Source organism: Zalophus californianus, chromosome 1, assembly GCF_009762305.2.
Source record: "Zalophus californianus isolate mZalCal1 chromosome 1, mZalCal1.pri.v2, whole genome shotgun sequence".
Classification (NCBI taxonomy): domain Eukaryota; kingdom Metazoa; phylum Chordata; class Mammalia; order Carnivora; family Otariidae; genus Zalophus; species Zalophus californianus.
In genome coordinates, this window is record NC_045595.1 from 80,473,308 (window position 1) to 80,500,460 (window position 27,153).

General features: G+C 36.5%; 2 protein-coding genes across 2 annotated transcripts in view; both read left to right on the forward strand.

The window, feature by feature from the left end:
- The window catches only part of ZNF385D (zinc finger protein 385D), an 863,057-nt gene that overhangs the window by 108,341 nt on the left and 727,563 nt on the right, over positions 1-27,153 (forward strand). The gene's annotated exons all lie outside the window — the stretch shown is intronic.
- On the forward strand, positions 20,698-21,639 carry LOC118356340 (heterogeneous nuclear ribonucleoprotein A1-like). Its single transcript, XM_035724339.1, has one exon. The coding sequence runs from the start codon at positions 20,698-20,700 to the stop codon at positions 21,637-21,639; it is 942 nt and encodes a 313-aa protein (XP_035580232.1).

Genomic DNA, 27,153 nt, shown 5'->3' on the forward strand with positions numbered 1-27,153 from the left:
TTTTAAAATTCTCTCCTTCTCTTTAATATTTTGACATTTTAATTATAATGTATCTTGGTGTGGGTCTCTTTGGGTTCCACTTATCTGGAACTCTCTTTGCTTCTTGGATCTGGGTGTCCATTTTTTTCTCCAGGTTAGGGAAGTTTTCAGTTATTATTTCCTCAAATAAAATTTCTACCCCTTTGTCTCTCTCTTCTTCTGATGCAAATCTCTATAATGCAAATGTTAGTCTCTCCAAAGTTGTTCATAGTTTCTTAAATTATCCTTTTCATTTTTTTCTTTTTGCTGCTCTGATTTGATGAGTTCTACTGCCTTGTCTTTGAGTTGACTGATCCTGGATCCTTCTTCATCTAGTCTGTATTTTTCAGTTTAGTTATCGTATTCTTTCACTCCATGACTTATATTTGGTGCTTTCCTACGTGTTCCATCTCTTTGTTGGAGTTCTCATTTTGTTCCTCCATTCTTCTCCCCAGTTTGGTGAGCACCTTATTGACCATTACTTTGAACTCTTATCAGGTAAATTACTCATCTCCATTTTATTAGTTTTTTTTTTTTTCTGAAGTTTTATTTTGTTCTTTCGTAGGTAACATACCTCTTGTTTCTTCATTTTACCTGATGCTGTGTGCTAGTTTCTATACAATAGATGAAACCACTTCTCTCAAGTCTTGAAGTAGTAGCCTTGTGTAGGAGGTGAACCCTGTTGAAACCTTCCTACACTCTCAATTGCCTCTCAAAGCTTTATGATTGGTCCAAGCATCCTATTCTGTTTTTAAGAGTTCTGAGTAGTTGAGGATGTGCCAAGACATCAGTATCCCAAGAGGGAGGATCTCAGCTCCTAGATTCAGGCTGACTGGAAGCCATATCCTCAGGCAGTAGCTTTTAAAAGTATGCAAATATATATAGTCCTGTAGGGTGCAAGATTAAGCCTGCTGGCCAACAGATACAGGTGATCAGTAGTATATCCCAGGTGGCAGCGGTAAAAATTGGGGCACCAGACTCATGCAAAAGCTCCCTTCCAGGTGACACTGGTCCTCAGGAGTATAGCTCATGAAGCATGAAAAGATGGTACCCACCAGTCTTTGTCCCTGGAGAGTGTTCTAGCAAACTCTTAGGTATGTGTGTTAAATTACGTACCTGTCCTTCAGACTCATGCTGTAATGTAAGCAGGAGAGCCTTATTCACTTTGAATCTGGGTGTGATCACCTCTCTCTGGGATGGGCCCAGGGGTGGGTGAGTTTAAGTGTGTGAGACATTTTTGTTGGGGGGAGGGGAGATGAAACACTTTTAAAGTTTTTATTTTAATTCCAATTACTTAACATACAGTGTTATATTAGCTTCAGGTGTACAATATAGTGATTTAACACTTCCATATAACACCTTGTGCTAAATGCATGAGCCCTTTAAGATCAGTTTCTCAGATCTGTAGAGTCTTGTGGGTCTTGGGATGTGAGTCTCTTTGGTTTTCAAAATTAGATGTTTTGGGTGCTTATCTCTCAAGTGTATGTCTTAAAAATTGGGATGCCTCATGTTGGTTTTGAACCCCTCACTTCCCAGGGGGAAGCTCCAGGTTTTGAGTTCCCTCTAAGTTGTGGGTCATTGCATTTGAAGTGGGGTATATGGTGAGAACGTATATAAGCTTCTACCTGCTTTGATGTTGTTTTCTTTTTGTTTATCCAATGTGTGGTTGTTAGGTGCCTGCCTTTAGGTTATTTTGAGAGAATTGTTTCATTTGTAACCACAGACTCCTCTGTGGGAGGAGGTGAGTTCAGGATCTTTCTACATTGCCAACTTGAACCAGTTCAGAATATTACTTTTAAATACTTTATAGATAATCTACTGGAATTTTTTAAAATAAAATAATGGATCAGTCTATTCTTCAGAGTTAGTATATGTGACACACTCAAATAGAGTAATTGAGGGGAGTTTAATGAAAAGAGCAAGGTTGAGATAAATCAACAGGGATGGCACTTACCACAGAGCTAGAAGGTTATTGCCACTCTTAGACTTGATCCCTATCAAGGAGGGATCCTTGGACTGGAGGGATAAGTTTCAGAAACTTAAAGAGAACCCTGTTGGAAGATGCCCACAGATGTATACTATAGTTTTTGATAGATGAAAACAGCAAACTTGAAGCAACATGGCAGGGGCAGTTGAATATTTCTGCCTCACTTTCCCCCACGCTCAAGTTTCCTTGACAACCCTCCCTCCACACACATTTGCTCAGTCCAGTCAGAAAATAAGAGGCCCATTGGAGGAGACCATAAAATCAGGCTCCCAGGCATAGAAAAGAGTGAGGAATGGTGAAAGTTTCTGGAAGGGCAAATCTAGCACATTCATTAGCTCGATTATTACTATTGTTTTTTAACAATATTAGATCCTGGAATACCTCATACATCCTCATCTGTTCCTCTGAAACTGTTTTGAATACTTACTGCACAGGCCTTACCGAGCTAATTCAACCACGTCTTATCAGACCAAATATCATCCAGCATGTTTGCATACCACTTTGCATTGTAAATCCATGTCCTAAATTGTTTTCCTCATATTATACTGTGTCATTTTCTATCTAGTCTTTATGATGTGGCAGCTTCTCTAACCAGTTCTCTCTCTCGTCTCCAACTACTTAAATATGTCCAAGGTCTGTTCTTACCCCTTTGCTGTTAGAGGGTTGTGGAAGTGCAGGAAGTGGCGGGTAATAGAAATATACAGGTAGGAAGAAAAAGAGGTAGATACAGAAATAGATAAATAGATATTTCTGGGAGAAAGACTGTTGCTTAAAGTAATTGCAGTTTATTTCTTATGCATAATAACCAAATAATTACCCTCATTGAAATCATATTAAAATGCCATTTTAATTTCTTGAATTTCTGAGAGATTCCATAATAAATGTTTTAATGTAATTTTGAAATAATAGCATAATAAATAGATTTATTAAACATATTGCTTCACTAAAAATTATTTCCACAGAAAAATTGGTAAAAACATGTTTCTTCAGAGTTAAAAATCTGTCTATAATTTTGAATTTGATAAGTAGTAGGTATATCACATTCAACGTTTAAAAGTAAAGCCATAACCAAAAATTTACAGTTGAATTAACATTTTTTATATAGGATAAAATGAGAAGATATTTATTATGTTAGGTAAAAATGCTTTCTTTTTGACAGTAAGCAGATTTATTACCATTTTGCTAATGAAACCTTGTTCAGTATTAAATAGAAATCCTAAAATATCTGACTTTCAAATTTATACTCATTCTTCCTACAAGAGATTACAAAATGATTTATAACCTATCAAAATCAATTCTAATGTAATTTTCATTTATTAGATACAATAATTACAACTTTTAATTAGAATATAATTTAATTTTCCATTAAAGTCTATATTAGCACAGAAAGTCTGAATGAAATGTATTTGAATAACTTACTACTTAGAGTGGAGCACATTGAAAATAACCTGATTAATTGTGTCTTTACATGATTAATTGTACATACAAGGTGCTTATCTCTTTCACACATTAAATTTCTCTGTTTCCTTTATTACTTTTATGTCACAACAACCTTTCTCTCTTTTATGTGGGTTTTGAGGTCCTTGAAAGTAGAGAAGTACAAGGTTGATAATTCTCATTCAGAGAGCAGGAGAGGGAAACACTATTTTCATAATAAAATCATGATTATTTGCTTTTTTTCACTGTGTTGACACTTCCACTGGTGGTGAACAGAGCAACACTGGTAAAAATTCTGGCACTTAGTACAAATCAAGGCAGTGGTACCAACTATATTAGTGGTCATTGAGTTCTTCATGTTATGTTCAAACATTTTTTAAAAAATATTAAGACTTTCATTTTTTTGTTTTATTATGTTATGTTAATCACCATACATTACATCATTAATTTTTGATGTAGTGTTCCATGATTCATTGTTTGCGTATAAGACCCAAGGCTCCATTCAGTATGTGCCCTCTTTAATACCCATCACCAGGCTAACCCATCCCCCCACCCCCTCCCCTCTAGAACCCTCAGTTTGTTTATCAGAGTCCATAGTCTCTCTTGGTTTGTCTCCCCCTCTGGTTTCCCCCCCCTTCATTTTTTCCTTCCTACTATCTTCTTCTTTTTTTTTTTAACATGTAATGTATAATTAGTTTCAGAGGTACAGGTCTGTGATTCAACAGTCTTACACAATTCACAGCGCTCACCATAGCACATACCCTCCCCAATGTCTATCACCCAGCCACCCCATCTCTTCCACTCCCCACCACTCCAGCAGCCCTCAGTTTGTTTCCTGAGATTAAGAATTCCTCATATCAGCGAGATCATATAATACATGTCTTTCTCTGATTGACTTATTTCACTCAGCATAATACCCAACAGTTCCATCCATGTCATTGCAAATGGCAAGATTTCATTCCTTTTGATGGCTGCATAATACTCCATTGTATCATTTTTTAGAGCAGTTTTCAGTTCACAGTAAAATTGAGGGGAAGGTTCAGAGATTTTCCATATACCTCCTGCCCCCACACATGCTAGACTTCCCCCATTATCAACATCCCCCAACATAGTGCTACATTTGTTATAATTGGTGAACCTATACTGACGCATCATAATTACCCAAAGTCCATAGTTTACATTGTTTTTCACTCTTGATGTTATATATGCTATTGGTTCAGAAAAATGTATAGTGAATGACATGTATCCATTATTATGGTGTCATGCAGAGTATTTTTATTTTTATTTTTTTAAATGTTTTAAAAAGATTTTATTTATTTATTTAACAGAGAGAGACACAGCGAGAGAGGGAATATGAACAGGGGGAGAGGGAGAGGGAGAAGCAGGCTTCCTGCCGAGCAGGGAGCCCAATGCGGGGCTAAATCCCAGGACCCTGGGACCATGACCTGAGCCGAAGGCAGATGCTTAATGACTGAGCCACCCAGGTGCCCCATACAGAGTATTTTTAATGCCCTGAAAATCCTCTAGTTTTATTTAAGAAATTCTCCTATGAGCAGTAAAGCATTTCTTTTATTAATCTCAATAAATATACTCATCTTTTTAATATTCTAGTGACAAAAACAGGAAATTCATATAAAATATTTTTACATATTGGAATATGACAGTTATCCCCACAAAAAGTCTGGTGTGACTGTTTGAATTGCAGGCCAACCTAGCAGCTTTTATCATGAAGTGTCAACTGTACTTCAAAGAACAACTGACAAACTATGATTATTATTAATACATTGGTAATTGTCAGAATGAAGTGAACTTACCATTTCAAGGAAACTAACTCTCGGTATTTCCTGCCAATGATAAAATTCAAGTTTTCAAGAGAGAATTAGAATTTTGGAAAACTTGAATCTGCCACCACGAGTTAGACAGTTTCCTGATTCTTAATGATTTTTCTGATGAGCTCAGTTCTGATTTTAACAAATGATATTTAAGTATACACACACACACACACACACACACACACACACACACACACACTATACAGTGAAATGCACCAAAATTTGGAAGATCAATATAACTCAGTAAACCAGTATTTTCTAAATGAGCTACACATGTTATAAAATCATGCATGATTTACCAAAGTGTAAGATAGACTCTTTATGTATTGATAATATTTCAGAAACCATATAGCAACTAAGCTTTACAAACTATCCATGTTGAGATCTATTGTGGTATCAAAGAATAATATCCACAATTTTTTGGAAAAAGACTTTAAAACCTCCTTCCTTGTCCAACCATATGCCTTCAGGAGACAGGCTTTTCTTTCTACTTCAAGCAGAGCAATACAGTATAACAGATCGAGTACCAAAACAAAGAGACTGGCATAATTATAAAACAATGCCACTCTTCTCCCTAATTTTATTTTTGTTTTGGTAAATATATTTTTCGTATAACATGTTATGTATTTTAACATGCAATGGGATTATAATTGTTCTTTTAAAATGAATTAATATGTTTAATTTCTCTACATTTTCATTTCTGATATGGCAAGTAACAATAGACATGACTCATATAAATAAAATCTTTTTGGTATTTTCAATATTTTTAAAAAAAATTTATTTTTAAGTAATCTCTACACCCAACATGGGGCTCAAACTCACAACCCCGAGATCAAGAGTTGCATGCTCCACTGACTGAGGCAGCCAGGTGCCTCAAGAGATTTTCAATAATTTTTAAGAGTATAAAGGAGTCTTGAGACCAAAAAGTTGAACTACAGTTGGTCAAAGTAGTTTAAATCTGTTCTTAGATCCCTTTTAGGTGGGGGAATACTTTGAGTTCTTTCCAGAGAAACACCCCCTTTTTTGTCATTCTTTTAAAAGAACAAGTTTAGTTGTAAAAGCAAAATATTTTTCATGATACTATACAGAGTATATTGTGAATCTTTTCCGAAATAGCAAGAAAAATATTTGTTTCACAACTTAACTTTTGAACCAAGCTCCATTTAAGTATTCACAAATACTGACTTGAGAAAATTGAGCAGGAGTCTTTTTTATCTTACTCTTCCTAATTGAATGTTACATATATGTGGCTGCATTGGCAATTTCTTTTCTTTTCTTCTTCTTCTTTTTTTTTTTTTTTGGTATGTCCCCTCCCTTTTAGAGCAAATGTTACTTCTAACATTTATAGCTTTTTCACATAGTAGACCCCAAGGCTTGAAAAACAAATTGTTCTAATTAACTTTCTTTGGCAAAGTTTTCCCTAGACAGACTAAAAATAATCTGCTTTAGTTAGAAAGAGTAAACCTTTCCCCTACCCTGAACTACAAACTCATCAGTTTACTTGATATCCTGTTGTACTTCTACAGGAAACAGCACTGAGTCTCTCTAACACCTCTCCTTCATGAATATAACTATTTTATTCTTAAATAGTGCTATCTAGCCTCAACTAATTAAAAAAGATTAAATGCAATGTAAAATATTTTGCAGTATTTGCTGACCTGTTTTTCTTTTGCAAACATCAATAGAAAGTGACTTGGTACCAAAGTATGTGATCTTGAGATGATCACTGGGAATTTTATATTTCTTTAGCATTTCAAATCAGTTCTCTGATTCAAACCTGGTAAGAATTAGAGTCAGTGTAACAACAGTTCTATTCTCCACTCATTTACTCTATTAGATATATGTTTCAGTCTTTACAGAATTCACTGTTTAGAAGAGAAGACTGATTTACATAGATATGTGATTATAAACATGCATGTACATAGTGATTAATGCAATATATAAATTGTGTGCAAAATTCAGATACAGCACAAAGGACAAGTGATTTATTCTTTTGGGGATTGGAGGGATATTTGGAATGCCTTCACTGAAGATGCTATATCTTAGCATCATCTAGAAAGATGAATAGAAATTTGGTAGGAAAATATGTATAATGTGGATATTTTATTCAGAGATATAATGTTTGTAGAGATCTTAGAAATATGAACCAATATCTTTACATGTTGATTCACAGGTTCCTCTGTATTAATGAAGCAACAGTTACTGAATGAGGCTTGGACAAGAAATAGGGCTGAGAAGCAGAGTAAGACCAGATTAGGGAAGAGTTTGCCTACATGTACTTTATCCTGCAAGTACATGTAAGTCGTAGAAGAGTTTAAAGAGAGGAGTGACTGAGTGAGAAAATTGAAGTTAGCACTACAGAAAAGAACACTGGAGGGGGAAATGGCTGCAGTAGTCCAGAGTGCAGAGGAAGACTGTCTGAATTGAGAAAGTAGCAGTATGAGCGAAAAGGGTGAAATAGATTTAAAAGGGGTTTTGGAAGGGAGATTGACAGGACTCCATTTATACATCCTTTACTCAGTTGCTTGGCAGGATTTATCCTGCTTGCTTTATCTTCCTTCATCTCCAACATATATGAGCCTCTTAGAATATGTAGACTTAGATGAGAACTGCATCTGAAATCCTAGAAAAAACCTACATTGAAAATGAGAGTATAATAGAATGTCACAGACTAGAGGAGACAGAGGAGAAATCACCAGGGAGATAGAAGGGGAAATGACAATACAATTCCAGTTAAGGGACAAGAAAGTTTAAGACATATTGGGCAATTGCACAAAATACAGAGAGGTCTACTGTGATGATTGAAAGATGTTCGTAGCTTTGTAGCATTTCTGAGAGTGGTAAGGTCTAGTGGTACTTTAATCTGAGAAATGTAAAGGAATAGAAGATGTTCATAGTTGGAGTATAGAATTGAAAGATTCTATTAAAGGACAGAAGACACGAACACAGATAGAAGCTGAGCTAAGGAGTTTGTCAAAAGAGATCGAAAATACAGACACAAGTTTTCCCCTGCTGGTGCTAAGAAGCCTATTGACTATGATCTGGAAATTGCCTTTGGAAACTGGGAGGAAGCTTACTGAGGTCATGGCATTTTAATCTCATGAGTCTTCTGTGTGGTCTTGAAATACATCACTGTTTCTGCTTCCCCAGGAATTTTATTCTTCCTTCTGACTGGAAAACACCTGAGGTCTCAAGTCATGGATAACTTTTTCTCAAAGAAATTTTTTTAACCTGAATAATATTCTTTGTCCATATGAACCCATTTTTTAACTCTTCTGGATCACAAAATGTGCCATTCACATTTACTTGTGTTAAGTCTGTCTTCACTAAGGAAATGTAAACCCCATGAAGATGGCACTGTTTTTGATTGATCACATAAGTCCAAGATTAGTGACAAAAATTGATGTTGCAGAAGATAGTCATTAAATATTAGTGGAATGAATACATATATAAAGAGGGCAACAGGAAATTTTGGTTATAGAAATATGGTCTTAAAAGACAGTAGGCTAATCACTTACCAAGACAACTACCACAATATAAACAATAATAACAGTAGAGGTTATGTGACAGGCAGTGTAATATCACCATCTCATTTGTAGAAAGAAGGAAATTATATTATAAATTATATATATTATATATTATATTGCTACCTCATGACTCATACCCACATAGATTCTAATAGAAGTATACAGTCCAGTTGGGGAATAATTATCTGAAATCTGACTCTGTGAAGAGAAACTCAAAACAAAGATTTATAAATTCTTATTTTATGATTATTAATCATTACAGGTGGCAATAATCAAAAGCTTCCCCCATTAACAAAGTTCACATGTAACTGATAAAGCATAAAAACTAGTTGTGATATGCTGGGAAGACTTATTAATAATGGAAGCATTCCTGCTAAGCAATAAGGTAAACATGAGTCCCAATTAGGGGAAAAACAAAACAAAACAAAAAACGAGTTAAGGATATGAAATTGAAACTCTCAGGAAAAAAAATAGAAACTAGTAGTAAACATGCTTATGAAATCTTATGACTTCTCAAGGGAATGAACATTAAATGGTTAAGGAAATATGAACTTCTCTTAACAGAATGTTTTTTTTTTTTTTTTTTTTTTAGTGTGATGCTATAGTATTTTTACAGACTGAAGATAGGCATGTAGGACCGTAAAGTGATATCACCATTTTGGCAACTAATTGGCAATATGCATCCAAAACTCTTTGACAAAACAATTTTGCAAGAATTTTTTTAAAATAAATAAATGAAAGTTTACAAAGAGATACATATTCAATAATATTTACATAGCCTTACTACGAATAGAAAAAAAGAAAAGAACTGCTACAAATGTTAAGTTAAATGAGGTATTTAGAGAAATTATTTCATATCTACAGGATGAAATATACCCTAAAGTAAAACAACATTATATACATGTCTATTTATTGATGCCCACATTATATAAAGGAAAGAGAAAATAGAGGTTTTAAAAACACTCTGATAATTTCCATTGTGTGGGAGAAAATCTTATATGATTATAGAATCAGTGTCAGCATTGATTTGCCTCAGGACGCTGGTGATTACAAAATTTGTTTTTGCTTATTGTATTTTTGCTTATATGGTAAATAAAGTTTACTTGTGTATTTAGAAAATGATATGTATCTTATAATAAAAGGTGTGAGGAAGTAGAAAAACAAATAACCTTAGTATAAGCACAGAAGAGGCTTGCTAAGTCAAAGAAAACTCACAGACTTAGTACTTTTAAAAAAAATATTGTTATGTTAATCACCATACATTACATCATTAGTTTTTGATGTAATGTTCCATGATTCATTGTTTGTGCATAACACCCAGTGCTCTACGCAGAATGTGCCCTCTTTAATACCCATCACCGGGTTAACCCATCCCCCCACCCCCCTCCCCTCTAGAACCCTCAGTTTGTTTTTCAGAGTCCATCGTCTCTCATGGTTCGTCTCCCCCTCCGATTTCCCCTCCCTTCATTCTTCCCCTCCTACTATCTTCTTTTTCTTTTTTCTTATTGTTTGTATTTCTTCAGTGTTGGTTGTGATCTCTCCTCTTTCATTCATGATTTTATTTATTTGGGTCCTTTCTCTTTTCTTTTTGATAAGTCTGTCCAAGGCTTTATCTATCTTATTAATTATTTCAAAGAACTAGTTCCTAGTTTCATTGATCTGTTCTACCGTTCTTTTGGTTTCTATTTCATTGATTTCTGCTCTAATCTTTATTAATTCTGTTCTCCTGCTGAGTTTAGGCTTTATTTGCTGTTCTTTCTCCAACTCCTTTAGGTGTAGGGTTAGGATGTGTATTTGAGCATTCTTGTTTCTTGAGACAGGCTTGTATTACTCTATACTTCCCTCTTAGGACTGCCTTTGCTGCATCCCAAAGGTTTTGAACAACTCTGTTTTCATTTTCATTTGTTTCCATGATTTTTTAAAATTCTTTAATTTCCTGGTTGACTCATTCATTCTTTAATAGGATGCTCTATAACCTCCATGTATTTGAGTTCTTTCCAAATTGCCTCTTGTGATTGAGTTCAAGTTTCAAAGCATAGTGGCCTGAAAATATGCAGGTAATGATCCCTATCTTTTGGTACCAGTTGAGACCTGATTTGTGACCCAGTATTGATCTATTCTGGAGAATGTTCCATGTGCACTCAAGGAGAATGTGTATTCTTTTGCTTTAAGATGGAATGCTCTAAATATATTTGTGAAGTCCATCTGATCCAGTGTGTCATTTAAAGCCTTTATTTCCTTGTTGATCTTCTGCTTAGATGATCTGTCTATTACAGTGAGGGGGGTGTTAAAGTCCCCTAGTCTTATAGTATTATTATCAATATGTTTCTTTAATTTTGTTATTAATTGGTTTATATAATTGGTTGCTCCCATGTTAGGGCCATAAACATTTACGATTGTTAGATCTTCTTGTTGGATAGACCCTTTAATTATGATATAGTGTCCTTCATCATCTTTTATTACAGTCTTTGGTTTAAAATTTACTTTGTCTGATATAAGGATTGCTGCCCTAGTTTTCTTTTGATGTCCATTAGCATGATAAGTGGTTTTCCACCCCCTCACTTTCAATCTGGAGGTGTCTTTGTGTCTAAAATGAGTCTCTTGCAGACAGCATATTGATGGGTCTTGCTTTTTAATCCAATCTGATAACCTATGTCTTTTGATTGGGGCAATTAACCCATTTATATTCAGAGTAGCTATTGAAAGATATGAATTTGGTGTCATTGTATTCCCTGTAAAGTCACTGTTTCTGTGTATTTTCTCTGTTCCTTTCTGGTCTATGTTACTTTTGGGCTCTCTCTTTGCTTAAAGGATCCCCTTTAATATTTCTTGCAGGGCTGTTTTAATGATCACAAATTCTTTTAGTTTCTTTTTATCCTGGAAGCTTTTTATCTCTCCTTCGATTTTGAATAACAGCCTCGCTGGATAAAGTATTCTTGGCTGAATATTTTTTCTCATTTAGCAGCCTGAGTATATCAGGCCTTTCTGGCCTGCCAGGTCTCTGTGGATAAATCTTTTGCCAGTCTGATATTTCTACCCTTTAGGTTATGAACCTCTCGTCCCGAACTGTTTTCAGGATTTTCTCTTTGTCTCAGATTTGCAAGTTTCACTATTATATGTTGGGGTGTTAGCCTATTTTTATTGATTTTGAGGGGGGATTCTCTGTACCTCCTGGACTTGAATGCCTGTTACCTTCCCCAGATTAGAGAAGTTCTCAGCTATAATTTGCTCCAATATACCTTCTGCCCCCCACCTTTCCTCTCCTTGTGGGATCCCAATTATTCTAGTATTATTTCACCTTATGGTATCACTTATCTCTCAAATTCTCCCCTTGTGATCCATTAGTTTTTTTTTTTTTATCTTTTTCTCAGCTTCTTTATTTTCCATCATTTGGTCTTCTATATCACTACTTCTCTCTTCTTCCTCATTTATCCTAGCAGTTATAGCCTCCATTTTTGATTGCATCTCATTAATAGCCTTTTTGATTTTGACTTGGTTAGATTTTAATTTTTTTATTTTTCCAGAAAGGGATTCTCTAGTGTCTTCTATGCTTTATTTCATACCCAGCTACTATCTTTATAATTGTTATTCTGAACTCTAGTTCTGACATCTTACTTATGTCCATACTGATTAGGTCCCCCTGGCTGTTGGTACTGCCTCTTGTTCTTTTTTGAGGTGAGTTTTTCCATCTTGTCATTCTGTCCAGAGAAGAATAGATGAACAAGAGAACAAAACTGTAAAATGGCAACAATGACCCCAGAGAAATATACACTAAACAAATCAGAAGAGACCTGAAACAAAAACAAACAAAAAAGAAAATTAAAAAAAAAGAGAGAGAGAGAGAGAATATAGTCAGACAGGTGAACAGAACAGAGCAGTACACTGGATCCTGTGTGTGTTTTGGTCTGCTTGTTAGAAAACTAGATTCCAAAATTGTAAAGAACTAAAACTTATGTATATACAAAAATAAAATTAAATACAATGAAAGGGTAAAATGTAACTGTAAAAAATGAAAATTAAAAGACAAAACAAACAAAATATAAACAGGTAAACAGAACAGAGCAATACACTGTGTCCTGGGTATATTTTGGTTTGTTGGTTAGAAGAAACTACATCCCAAAAATGTAAAGAAAGAACACACACATACATATATATATATATCCCTGGGTGGAATTGCACCACCCTTGTCATGGGGCCAGGCTAATTAAGCGGCTGGGGATTACCGTATGTGGCTTTTGTTCCCTGAAGGCTTTCTGAGCTGCTTTAGAGAATGAGAATGAAAATGGCAGCCTCCCGACCTCCAGCCCCAGACTGAAAGCTAGCCCCCCTTCCCACTCCTCAGTGTCCCCTCAGGGAAAAACAGTCAATCACTCCTGTCTCCCTGGTCTCTGTCCGTACTCTGTGCTCCCCCAGCCTTTGACCTGGCATTTTTATCTCAGGTACGTGATCCTGCTTCAAGTCTCCAAGCCCTGCAGATTCCTGTGGTGTGCACTCATGAAGTGCCTCCCCGGGGGAGAAAGGGAGGTCTCTCCACAGTTCTGCTGCTTGCTGGGCCCCTGCTTGGGAACGGTCACCTGACCCTGCAGTGGTTCACGGTTTATGGCCACACCACGCTGAATGCCCACCCCTGGGCTCACTGATGCCAGCTGGCTTCCCTGCTCTGTTGCCTGAGAGCTCTTCCACACTCAGGCACCCCTGGTCTTCCTGTAATCCCAGGGATCCTGAGACCACACTGTCCCACCTAGGATTTGGCCCTGCTTCACCATCAGTGCACCTTTCAGGCAGGGACGTCCCTCACTGGAGCAGACCTCTAAAAGTTCTGATTTTGCACTCCACTGCTATATTACTTTCCAGTAGCTGGCTTTTGGAGGATACCTACCCCTGTGGTTTAACTTCCAATATATCACCTTGGATTCACTTCACCATAGCTCCTACTTTACAAAAAGTGGTTGCTTTTCTATTTGTAGAATTTCAGTAATTCTTTTCTTAGATCTCAGGTTGAGTTCACAGGTGTTCAGAATGACTTGATAGCTATCTAGCTGAACTCCTGGGACCAGACAAAACTAAGGTGTCCTACCCCTCTGCCATCTTGGAAAGTCAATTTAATTCTTTCTTATGGCTGCGTAATATTTCACTGTGTGTGTGTATTGTATCTTCTTTACCCATTCATCCATTGATGGATACCTGGGTTGCTTCCATAGTTTGAAAATAATGCTGCAGTAAACACAGGGGTGCATATACCTTTTCAAATTAGTGTGTTCATATTCTTTAGGTAAATACCCAGGAGTGGAATTATTGGATCATATGGTAATGCTATTTTTAATTTTTTGAGGAGTCCCCACTGGAAAACTCTATAGTCTTTATACCTGAAGATTTGGCTGGTTAATGAGAAAATGCTTTTATAACTTAAATTGCTAAGATTTTGAAATCAAAGTTGAAATTCAAAACTATGAACCAGTCCACTGCTCTCTTGATTATAACTAACCTTATGGTTTTAATTACAATAAATTCTGTAAGTTTTTACATCACTGTCTTAGTTCTCTTTCCCAGTCTACCACCAAGATTCAACAATTATTTCCAACAACGTACTGGACAACATGGGTGGTCCCCCAACACCAAAACTTAACATTTTCCTGCCCTTTAATGTGACTTTTTTACATGAGTATTCTTTATATCAGTTACTGTTACCATAGTCTATCCATTTCCCTAGGGTAGAAGATGGATATTTGTCCATGACATTTCCTTCCTTGTCTTCCAGCATCTCATCACTTATCGAATTCCTTTGCTCTTCAATTTAGGTTCACACTGTGACACCACAATCATCTTCTTGCAAATAGATTTTACTGTGTCATGCTGGGACTTAATCATTTGTACTTCCTGATATCTATAGAGTAAAAAATAAACCCTTTAGCCTGGAGTGAGAGACCTTTTTATGGTCTTGGCCAATGTGCCTCTTGGTTTTTGTTTCTATGTTATCAACTCAAAAGAACACCTGTGCTTTAATCACACTAAACTCATTAAGCTTACTCAAGTCCCTATGTGCAAACGTGATGTCTTTTTCCTGTAATGCTCTTCTCCATTTTTAAAAAATCTCTTGGATGCCCGTGAATAATCCTTCAATATCCAGGGTAAGTTTTCTGCCTTCCTCAGCTACACAGATATTGTTAGTGAAATGAGATGATATGTTAAATAGTCAGCAGAAACCTCAGCACCTAATAATCCCTGAATAAATGGGCATCACTTTTAATAACAGTTTTTTTTTCATCTTTGCTCCTATGGATTCTGTTTATACCTTTATCATATCATTTACTTTGTGATATAATGATACACTTAAACACATCCATCCACCTCCACTAAGATTTATAAAGGCATGAGCTGCATCTTAGGCTTCTTTCTGTTGGGTTTATTTCCCCATAGCACAGTGACCCCTTCCTCTTTTCTGATTAAATAAATGAATATCAAATAAATTTCCAATGGAGGAAACTCAGCATATTGGTATAAAATCTAATTACTAGTATTCTTCCCTTCAATTTACCTTTACAAAGATGGACTGAAACACCTGCTAAGAAAGCATACAATTGTTTAAACTTTCCTAAGTCAGTATTTTGAAATTCTGAAGCCAATAATATAATATCACAGTCTAAAGTTCACATCCAAATGGAGGAAAACAAATATCTTTAGTTTTGGAAATATATCACTCTCTTTCTCTTTTTTCCCTTAATTCTTTATTCTTATTTTATTGATTTGAATTCAGTTGCATTTCAATTGCAGTTTTTAAATAACATTTATTGAATTGTTAACATGTGCCAGGTACTAAGCTAAGCACGTTACAAGTGTTATCCCTTCAATCTTGACTGCAGTCCTAGGATGTAAATCTCATAAGCTCCATTTTACAAAGGACGGAATTGAACTTTAAAGAGGCTGTGTGAATTTCCCCAGTCCATGCAACATCTGAGTAACAGGGAACTAAAAATAGTATCTATAGGATGCTGGGCGCAAACCCTGAACCATTGTTCTATTCATTTCATTGTTTATATAGAGTTAGGTCTATGATAGTAGCTCTCAGTGGAGATGCGTGGTGATTTTGCCCTGCAGAAGGTATTTGACAGTGTCTGGACACAATTTTGGTTCATACCACTGAGAGTAGGTGTGCTGCTGACAGTGGGTAGAGGGCAGAGATCCTGGCCAATGATAGAGCCCAAGACAGCTCTCTAAAATAAAGTATTATCTGTTTCAAATCAGTAGTGGTAAAGTTGAAAAACCCTGGTCTAAAGTAAAGGCAGAAAAATTTAAATTATGGAGACCCCCTCAGAAAATTCCCATATAGAGAAATGTGTGAGGAAGGGGTTGTACTAATCAAGCCTGGCAATGTATGGTACTAAATTTTACCTTACATGTGGTAATATATGTTTATTTTTGTGGAAGACAAACGTTATCATGGAAATATAATGCTGTTGTGCTTATTTCTCTTATAGAACTTAAAACAAGAGAAACTCTTTTTAAATTGTTCAGTGAAGAATGATTATAGTTGACATTTGTGTAAAGGTGATAGTTAAGAAGGAATATTTAGTTTTACATATGTACTTTAAAATATCAGATTTTCAGTGCTCATTAATTGTGGTCTTGGTTATTTTAGCAAATGGATATCAGTAAAAATTTTTTTAATTTGGTGTAAACTTTGTCTTAATTGAGTTTAATATTGAAATTGCACGTGGATCAGTAGTTGAACACATTTTTAGGTTTGATATTTTCATTTTGCTGAAGTGAAAGTGGTTACGTGGCCTTTGCTCTGATCCCAAGATTTATGCATTAAAGGTCTTTAGATGGGTAAATAGGTATGGAAACCCATTTTCCTGAAGTGGTTGGTAGAGTTTCAAGGTATAATTAGGAAAGTTCTTTGGGTTTTTGGATTCCATGAATTAAGGTTTTCTTGGCAAGAAGGATTCAACTTTAAAATGACTAGGCACCCACAAATTCACACTGGAACTCTCCACTGACAGAACATTTTGCCTTTTGCTCACTTGGTCACTGTTCTGTTTTTGCAATATTCTTTAAATACTTTGTAGCCAGGACTGGCTTCAAACGTTTGTAACCAGCGTGTATGAAGCAGTGGCAAAGGGCCATGTGCTTTGGAGGCCCCACCCCATGCTTTGTTTAATCCTCTTTTCTCAACATTTTGAAATTCTTAATTTTTCTTTTTAAGATTTTATTTATTTATTTGAGAGAGAGAGAGCATGGGCAGGGGGAGGGGGAGAAGCAGAGAGCATGAGCAGGGGGGAGGGGAAGAGGGAGAAGCAGCCTCCCTGCTGAGTGGGGAGTCAGACACGGGGCTCGATCCTGGGACTCTGCATCATGACCTGAGCCGGAGGCAGACAGTTAACCAACTGAGCCACCCAGGTGCCCCTTGAAATTCTAAACTTTTGAACCAAGGGCCCACATTTTCATTTTGTCCTGGGTTCCCATATTTTATAGCTGGTTCTGTATAGCAAGTACATTCTGATTACATATTATTAAGTTGAACATGCAGAGTTTTGGGGGCAATATTCCCATACACTCCTAAAGGATCAATTAAAAGGGAAGTCATTCCAATCTGAATAAATGACATTTATTTTTTTTTCCAGGAAAAAAAAAAAGGGGAAGAGAAAGGTAGCCTAGAAAGGGCAGTAATTAGGAATATACCTGCCTGCAAAAAGTCATCAGTACACTCCATGTATGCTAAAATCTAAATCGATAAATCCATTTTAGTACCCTTATTAAAATAAGAATTAAAAAATTAAAAGCCTTTTACAATTAAAAAAGAACATGATACAATCCACTCAGGGAATATAAGAAAGTATTTTATAAAGATGTTTTCTTCTTTTTTAAATTGTATCATATGATTGTATAACTCTGTGTTTTGCTATATGTAAATACAATTTGGGGAAAATAAGTTTATTATATCCTTGGCTTGTTCCTTCCAAAATTACAAATTTGGGAGTGAATATTTGTAAACACATAGAAATTTAACTGTGCAATATGAACGCTGAGATTTGTTTTTTGGCAGAAGTTAGTCTCTATCCCATGTACTTGCTCTGGATAATTTGGAAAATAGCCCCCTGAGAGAAAATTTGGTGCCCAGTTAGCTAGAAGGGGTGATCAATATCCTTATAGACTATGTGGCAGAGAGGCTTCTTTGCAGAAGGGAAAAGCTGACATGGCATATACATCCCTCCCTTGTTTCAGGTAGACTCTACTGGACCAGGTATAAATAGAGTCAACACTATTTTAGCTTCTGCCATTTAGAAACTGAGGATCAGCATAATTTCAAATAATGCACATTTGCACATTTCTCAGAGCTTTGAAAGGGTTTGTCAGAAACTATTGCCGTTGCTCTTATTTATGGATTTATGTCTAGTGTATCTCCATTCTAGAAATTCCCAGCATAACAAATCAGTCTGCTGACCTCATCCCTTGCCATTTGTGAAAATGTGGGTGAACATAGTGGGTATTTATTTTGTTTTCAAAGAATAAACAAACAAAAAGCTGAGTCAGACTAATAGATACAGAGAACAAACTGATGGTTGCCAGAAGGAAGAGGAGGTAGGGAGATGGGCAAAATGGGTAAAAGGGAGTGGGAGATAGAGGCTGCCAGTTATGGATTGAATAAATCATGGGGATAAAAGGCACAGTGCAGGGAATATAGTCATTGGTTTTATAATAACATTGTATGGTGACAGATGGTAGCTACACTTGTGGTGAGCAGAGCATAACATATAGTTATTGAATCGCTATGTTGTACACCTGACACTAATGTAACATTGTATGCCAACTGTACTCAAAAAATAAATAAATAAAAGAATCCACCATAGGGAAATGACAGTCTCTTCAATAAATGTTGCTGGGAAGACTGCATATCCACATGTAAAAGAATGAAATTGGATCCTTATCTTATACCATAAACAAAAACTAACTTGAAATGGATTAGAGAGTTAAATATGAAACCTGAAACTATCAAACTCCTAGAGATGATTCTTTGGGGGGATATGAAACTAAAAGCGTAGGCAATGAAAACAAAAATAAACAAGTGGGATTACATCAAATTAAAAAGTTTCTGGAGTTATCTACTTCTAAATGATTTCTCTACTCACGTGAAGGGTGGCTAGGTTGGAGTATCTGCCAGAGAATTTACAGATGACCTCTCCCAGTGGCTTCTTCCACCTCTCTCAGCCTGGCAGATGCCTTCCAAGAGGAAGCATCTAAGAGAGACTGGTATAGTCACATAACCTTCCTGACCTCACCTGAAGAGTAGAGCATCACTTCTACTTCTACCTGTTGTACAGGTCACAGCAGTCACTGCTGAGCTTCAAGTGAAGATCCATAACTGCTCCTAATTTTATTGTTTCCATTCCCTCTTCCTGCCCCAAATACCATTTTAAACTATAAAATCTACACGGCAGTTGTCTCTACCGCCCTTTCCTTAGAGTTCAGAGCTTTCTTAAGTGGTGTCCAGGTCGTGATTACTTAGACTAGCACTGAAGCTTTGGATGCCTGAAACCCCAGCCATAACAAAGAAGGGAGTACCTGTAAAGAGCATTGTGATGAAGAACTCCACTCTTCAGTTTTCATGGGAGGCACAGAAAAGACTTTGCAGTCCCCTTTTAAAATGTCCACAAGTAGGAATTAACTCCTGCTATAGAGTTCAGGAAGAGGAGACCGAAGAAGGTTGAACAATTTGCCCAAGTTCACAGAGCAAGTAAATGACAATACCAGAATCCAAATCCAAAATCCTGTGCCTCCTAAAGAGTAATGCCAGTTGAAAGAGGCTCAGTTTCTATTACTTTTCATAACTGTGATCCTAATTGTACACATATAATTGTGTGATTTTTTAAATGTTCTGTCTCCCACTTCAACACCTCATGAAAAGTTGAAGAGTATGTTTATCTTCTTCCCTATATTCCCAAAGTACATATTAAGAGCTCAATAAATATTTGTTGAATGAATGAAGGAATGGAAATTCAATTTCATCAGGCTTGGATAAAGCTTAGCTTCTCTTTCCATACATCTGTATGGTCCTATAAAGGACATGTGGTCATTATGTCCCTTGTAGGTAACTGGCAATTGTTGGATTTCTCTCCCATTACACAGTGAACGATTTCACTAGAATAAACTTCATTATGCTGGGATGCTTTATGTTGAGATTTGCCTGATTCCAGGAAACAGAATCTTCAGAGAGAAAGTTTTTATAGTTAATGAACCAGTGCATCAGCTTGACAGAGGACTATGAAACAATTTTGTCACTTTTTGGAGACTTAAAACTCATGCTTTTTGTGAGCTTATTTTTATAGAGTATACAGTAAAATTCTTGTTTTCTATACATATACTCTGAAATCCATGGGAAATTTGCCTTGCCAACTGTCATATTAGAAAATTGTGAAAATTTTGGTGTATAAATAGCAATCTGTTAAATATTGGAAAATATATCAAGTAAGCTTAACCTGTGTGATTTTCAAGAATAATACTGGTTCCCAAAACATCTCTGACAAATCTTCATCAGCATATGCATTTTTTAATATCTCATATTTTTCATTGATGCAATTGTTGGTGTAGGTTATATGGAGCTTAACAATTTTTCATGTGATTTAAAAATATGGTTTTAAAGCTTATTATATCTCCATGCTAAACAGGCCACTTTCTCCTAACTTTCAGTTAAATTTTTAGACTTAATTTAAGGAAAAAAATGTTTCTGGTTTTATAATTAGCTAAGAAATTATTTTTTCTACCAATCAGTAACTTAATATGTTAAATAATCAGCACTCTGAAGGACAACAAAAATGGGAAATAAAACTGCATTTTTGTGCTTTCCGCCCGTGGACGCCGCAGAGTAAGCATCGTTAAAGTCTCCCCTCCCACCGCCGTCATGTCTAAGTCAGAGTCTCCCAAAGAGCCTGAACAGCTGCGGAAGCTCTTCATCGGAGGTTTGAGCTTTGAAACAACCGATGAGAGTCTGAGGAGCCATTTTGAGCAATGGGGAACGCTTAGGGACTGTGTGGTAATGAGAGATCCAAACGCCAAGCGCTCCAGAGGCTTTGGGTTTGTCACGTATGCCACTGTGGAGGAGGTGGATGCAGCCATGAACGCAAGGCCACACAAGGTGGATGGAAGAGTTGTGGAACCAAAGAGAGCTGTCTCAAGAGAAGATTCTCAAAGACCTGGTGCCCACTTAACTGTGAAAAAGATTTTTGTTGGTGGCATTAAAGAAGACACTGAAGAACATCATCTAAGAGATTATTTTGAACAGTATGGGAAAATTGAAGTGATCGAGATCATGACTGACCGAGGCAGTGGCAAAAAGAGAGGTTTTGCTTTTGTAACATTTGATGACCATGACTCTGTAGACAAGATTGTCATTCAAAAATACCATACTGTGAATGGCCACAACTGTGAAGTAAGGAAAGCCCTCTCTAAGCAAGAGATGGCTAGTGCTTCATCCAGCCAAAGAGGTCGAAGTGGTTCTGGAAACTTTGGTGGTGGTCGTGGAGGTGGTTTTGGTGGGAATGACAACTTTGGTCGTGGAGGGAACTTCAGTGGGCGAGGTCGCTCTGGTGGCAGTCGAGGTGGTGGTGGCTATGGTGGCAGTGGGGATGGCTATAATGGATTTGGTAATGATGGAAGCAGCTTTGGAGGTGGCGGAAGCTATAATGATTTTGGCAATTACAACAATCAATCCTCAAATTTTGGACCCATGAAAGGAGGAAATTTTGGAGGCAGAAGCTCTGGCCCCTCTGGTGGTGGAGGCCAATACTTTGCCAAACCACAAAACCAAGGTGGCTATGGTGGTTCCAGCAGCAGCAGTAGCTAGGGCAGTGGCAGAAGGTTTTAATTACTGCCAGGAAACAAAGCTTAGCAGGAGAGGAGAGCCAGAGAAGTGACAGGGAAGCTACAGGTTACAACAGATTTGTGAACTCGGCCAAGCACAGTGGTGGCAGGGCCTAGCTGCTACAAAGGAGACATGTTTTAGACAATACTCATGTGTATGGGCAAAAAACTCGAGGACTGTGTTTGTGACTAATTGTATAACAGGTTATTTTAGTTTCTGTTCTGTGGAAAGTGTAAAGCATTCCAACAAAGGGTTTTGATGTAGATTTTTTTTTTTTTTTTTTGCACCCATGCTGTTGATTGCTAAATGTAATAGTCTGATCATGACGCTGAATAAATGTGTCTTTTTTTAAATGTGCTGTGTAAAGTTAGTCTACTCTGAAGCCATCTTGGAATACTACCCCAACAGTGTGAAGTTAGAATTCCTTCAGGGTGATGACAGGTTCCATTCGAAATTTATTTGCAACCTGCTTGGGCACAGAAGCTGTTGTCTCCACAAACCTTGGTGTAGTTGAACTGACAGTTAATGTGTTGTGACTTGGAGTTCACCATTAAAAGGGTCACCCAAGCAAAGTCCTGGAGTTTATTTGGTTATTAATATGATTGTTGGCACATCCTATGCAGTATATCTAAATTGAATTATGGTATCAGATAAAATTATAGATGGGATTAAAGCTTGTGTATCATCCATTATCATGTGTAATCAATAAACGATTTAATATTCTCTTAAAAACTGCATTTTTGTGACCCAAGGTAATTGATTAAAATAACCAATATAGTTCTACTTCCTGATACCCAGCAATTCAAAATCTAACAGAACAGAAAGGACAAATGAAACTCTGTAATATAAATAAAACTTTGTGAATGTGTAAATGAAATTGTGTGTGTATGTATGTGTGTGAATAAACGGAACTGGGTCTGTATTAATTTAATAGTGTGACTTGTGTATATGCATATGATTGACAAAAAGGTGCAATGATGTATGCTGCAAATATATATAAACAGAGGCTGTCAGTTCTGGAAAAAATAAGTTAACCTTAATGATCACAGGATGTCGAAGGAAGCACAGTCATGGTTTATCAGAAAAAGTGAAAGAAAAGAAAAGCTTGAAAATAGGAGTGTTTAAAACAGAATGAGAGAATTGGTAGAGTCTCTCACAAAGTCATTTCTGAAAGGATTTTCTCTTTTTCCTATTTTCATTATAGGATTAAAAAATGCAATAATCTTTTCCCCCTTTGATCATATAAAAATGAAAGCTACTGAAAGCTTTTTGTTTGAATGATTTAGTGTGCATGTCAGGCAATTGAGATACTAACCTCAAATTTTATATCCTAAAGTTAACTACCCTCTAGTGCATTTTAGTTAGTTTTGTAACAAAGTCAGTTCTAGGTTTGAAGTGAGAGAAAATGTATCTTTGGAGTTCATCAGTGTGGTTCAGAGTATGGTTCTTACTTGTCAGTTGAGTTTCCTTTGGCAAATGTGTCTATGTGGTTTATTAGTTTTTATTTATTTTATTTTTTTAAAGACTCTAAATTCCTATTCATGTAAAAGCAGCACATTGTGCTAAAATGTATAATAGAATTAGGCAAAACTGTAAGCTCAAATTCATTTTCTTTTTTTTTAAAGGTATTTATTTATTTATTTGACAGAGAGAGAGAGACAGTGAGAGAGGGAACACAAGCAGGGGGAGTGGGAGAGGGAGAAGCAGGCTTCCCGCTGAGCAGGGAGCCCGACGCGGGGCTTGATCTCAGGACTCTGGGATCATGACCTGAGCTGAAGGCAGACCCTTAATGACTGAGCCACCCAGTTGCCCCTCTGTGTGGTTTTTAAATTAATGTTTTCTGGTAGTAAGGAAGGTGTTTATAACCCACAAGGTGAACTATTTCAGCTATGGCAGGTAAAATGCTTAAGAATGGACAGAGGTCGGCAAAAAGGCACATTTAGTCCTATGTGAATATTAAGGACTGAAAAGGAATTTTGCTAATAGCCATGGAAAGGCATAGATCCGACTGAGACATATTCAAGAGAAAGACATAGAGTTAGATTTGAAAATAAATATATTTCTTCTTGTGTGAGCCTTTAGAATAATTGTAATCAAATGCTTGAATGAAACTTTACATTTAAAACATTCTCTCATTATCCATGGTTTTATGAATATGGTCCTAGTATCTATTATGCTATCAAAATCCCCTGGCCAAATGTTGTGTGTCAGAAAATAAAAGTAGTGGTAGGCTGGCTTCATGGCACTGTCACTATCCCTGAGCTTGGTTGGAACTGAGACTTCATAAGGAGCTCAGATTGAGCCAGGACACTTAAATCCAAACTACTTTGCAGATTGTCCTGGAAATGATTCAGAGTGATTATTACTTGATTAGAGTGGTTCTACACGTCACCTTCAATCACAGTTCCTTCCAATTTGTGGCAAATTCAGAAAGCTTGTCATCCTCCTGATAAGCCAGGTAGGACTAAATGTTTTCCACACTGACTGACAAATATTTAAAGAGAAAACGAACAATTTGCTAAAGCACTTTCTTCTCTACAGTTTTCACTAAACCCTTGGTAGTTGCTGTGTAGCACATATCTATCTGTCATCTATAGTTGCAAGCTGTTAAAGCTAAAACAAATTTGCCATTTTGAAATTAAGATGCTTTCACCAGGTGGTTTTCAAATGCTGATTAATGAAAATAAAAGAGGAAGTATACTCTCGAATTTTTTTGTTGTTGTTGCTTACCCTGTTTTTGCAAAATTAAATAGCTGAGTCATATTCCACTGCTTCTAAATATTTAGTAACACACTGGTTTCTATAGAATTTGCTTCAGTGAAGCCAACAGTATGCTTCCCTTGGAATGCAGAAATCACAATTCTACCAACCTCAGGACACATGTCATCTAGTAAGAATGTTGAGGCCAAAGTGGTGGTGAAAAAAATCAAGATATAAATCCCATCTCTATTTACTGTGACACCTCTTTAATAAAAAATATCAAGAGTAACCTGAAAACAAAGTAAAAAAAATAAAGTTACTAAAATTAATCCATTTATTGTTTAGAATTTCTCCTCAAACTCTGGAGCCTTAGTTTCCTTGAATGCAATATACAGTAAGTATTAGCTCAGGATGCCATAATAGAATACCATAGACTGAGTGGTTTAAACAACATATATTTATTTCTCCCCATTCTGGAGGTTGGGAAGTCCAAGATTAAGGTGTGGCAGATCCAGTGTCTGCTGCAGCCTGCTTCATGGCTTGCGCATGGTCAGCCTCTTCTTGTATCCTACAGGTGGAGAGCATGGTGAGAGCAAAACCTTATGTCTCTCGGATTCCATTAATGGGAACTCCACCCTCATGACCTAATTACTTTCCAAAGTCCTCACCTCCTAATACCATCACACTGGGAGTTAGGATTTCCACATAGCAATCTTAGGGGTGTCACAAACCTTTAGTCTGTAACACAGTATTTCTAGCTTGCCCATGAGTTAGGATTGAAAAACAGAGAACATCTTCTATTCACTTTCAAGTCATTTCCTCAGCAATTTTAATGTAAGTGGAGACAAGAAGAATTAAGATAGGCCATTTTGGACCTGGGATATGCCAAGGTCACAGTTCCTCAAGCATAACTTTTGAAAATCACAGCTGATATTGAGACCTTGCAAGATTTGACAGACTGATATTTATTCATCTGGGCACATGCTTGGCCAAGTTGTACAGCAGGTGCGCTAAAAAATTTATCCCTCCTAAAATTACCTAAAAAATAATAGCTGTACCTAGAATGTTTTTAGTCTTTGCTATTACTTTTAAATATGCCTACAGGGCATGAAATACCTATATTTGGAGGATCCCATGAAATAGTAAATTCAGCATAGAGTTATAGACTGTGAAGTCATTTGTATTTAAGGGGTATTAAACACACTTTGCAACCTATCCTATTTCAAATTTATCAATTGTACTTTGGGAGCTGATGTGCCTGAAAGGGACATTAAATATTAATCATTCTAAGCCTCTCATTTTAGATTTTATGGTCCTAATTCAAAGTAGTTAAGGGTTTCACTTTGATTGGAGTATTTGTTAAAAGCAAAAGATAAAGAAAAAATCGAGCTCTTGGATTGATAAGAATATACCTAGTATTTATTATACTTTTCTGCTTCTGCTATTTTCAACTTTTTTCATTTCCACTTGTCTGGTATCACTTTACTTCAAAGCTAAGTAAGGAATATCTCTTGAAACTCTCCAAAGATTAACACAATTTCAAGTTAAATCACTTCACAAGTCTTAGGCAGTTATAACAAAGCAACACATTGTGGCAAACCACAGGTATTGTAAACCCTAGAGCAAAAGTTTAATAATGGTTAATTTATTTCTTCCCTTAGGAAGGTTGTTGCTCAGAGTATTAACACACTTTGGAACTGTAGATTTTTTAGAAGTTTGTTGGCTTCATGGAAAAATAAAAAAAGATCTCGAGATTTTTCAATAACTTTCTTTGTTCTGGTGAGGAGTGTTAAGTTATTGAAGAGATTTACTCAGTGAAAGATTGGCTGTTGTCATGAACTATAAATTTGTCATTATTATCAGAAATATTTAACGGTTGTATTTCAGAGATGCTCTTACCCATCTTCTGAGCTTAAGTTTCATACTTTGAACTGTTGATTGAATGCCTCATTTGATGGAGGGCTGAGCTCCAAGGTCAAAGTTCTGAACATCTCCCCTGAAACCCAAACCCAGTTCTTCACCCACTTGTGCATTCCTGGTAACAGTGTCATTGTTTTGCTAGGCTTAAAATTTTCCAGCTGCTTTGCCCTCTTCTGTTTCAAACAATCCAGTTAGCCACATTGGTTAGCTTGTTTTTGCCTTTCATGTACTCTGAAACCTTTTGATTTTCATTTCCATTTCCCCAAACTGACTGGAGCAATGATATATGGCATTTCTCATGTCATAGCAGTAGACTAATTTCTCTCCCTGTTCTCTAACTCAATCTGCCTTTCAATACACACTTTTTAACATCTTATTCTCCTGCTCAGAAGTCTTCAATGGTTCCCTATTGCTATATAACTGTATATTTTTAGCTTGGAAGTCAGGAATAGATTGATTTTCCTAATATCAAACCCTTCAAATCTAACCCTTGACAACTTCCTGTTCCTCTTTTCAAAATATTTGGCTTCGATAATTAGGATCATGCCTATTTACTGATCTATAGCATGGCCACAAGGTCTATATACATAGGCAATGTTTGACATATCTAACCACGTTAAGTGACCACTTAATGCCTGTGTGTGTGTGTGATGGTTAGGGAAAGGAAGCCTGCTTTGAGTGATTTGAAAGGTTGACAGACCACCTAGTATTTCCAGTAATGAGGGACTCTTTGGATGATAATTTCCAGAGCTGGATTGGATGATGTGGCCAAGTGGAATGGCATGTTGGCTTATCTGATTCGAAGGAAGCTTCTTGATTTATTCCACACAATAATGTTACAGACCCACATTTATGTAGTGAAGAAATACAAATTAC

Excerpts from the sequence above, each read along its gene's own strand:
- LOC118356340 (XM_035724339.1), top strand. The coding sequence starts at position 20,698 with ATGTCTAAGTCAGAGTCTCCCAAAGAGCCTGAACAGCTGCGGAAGCTC.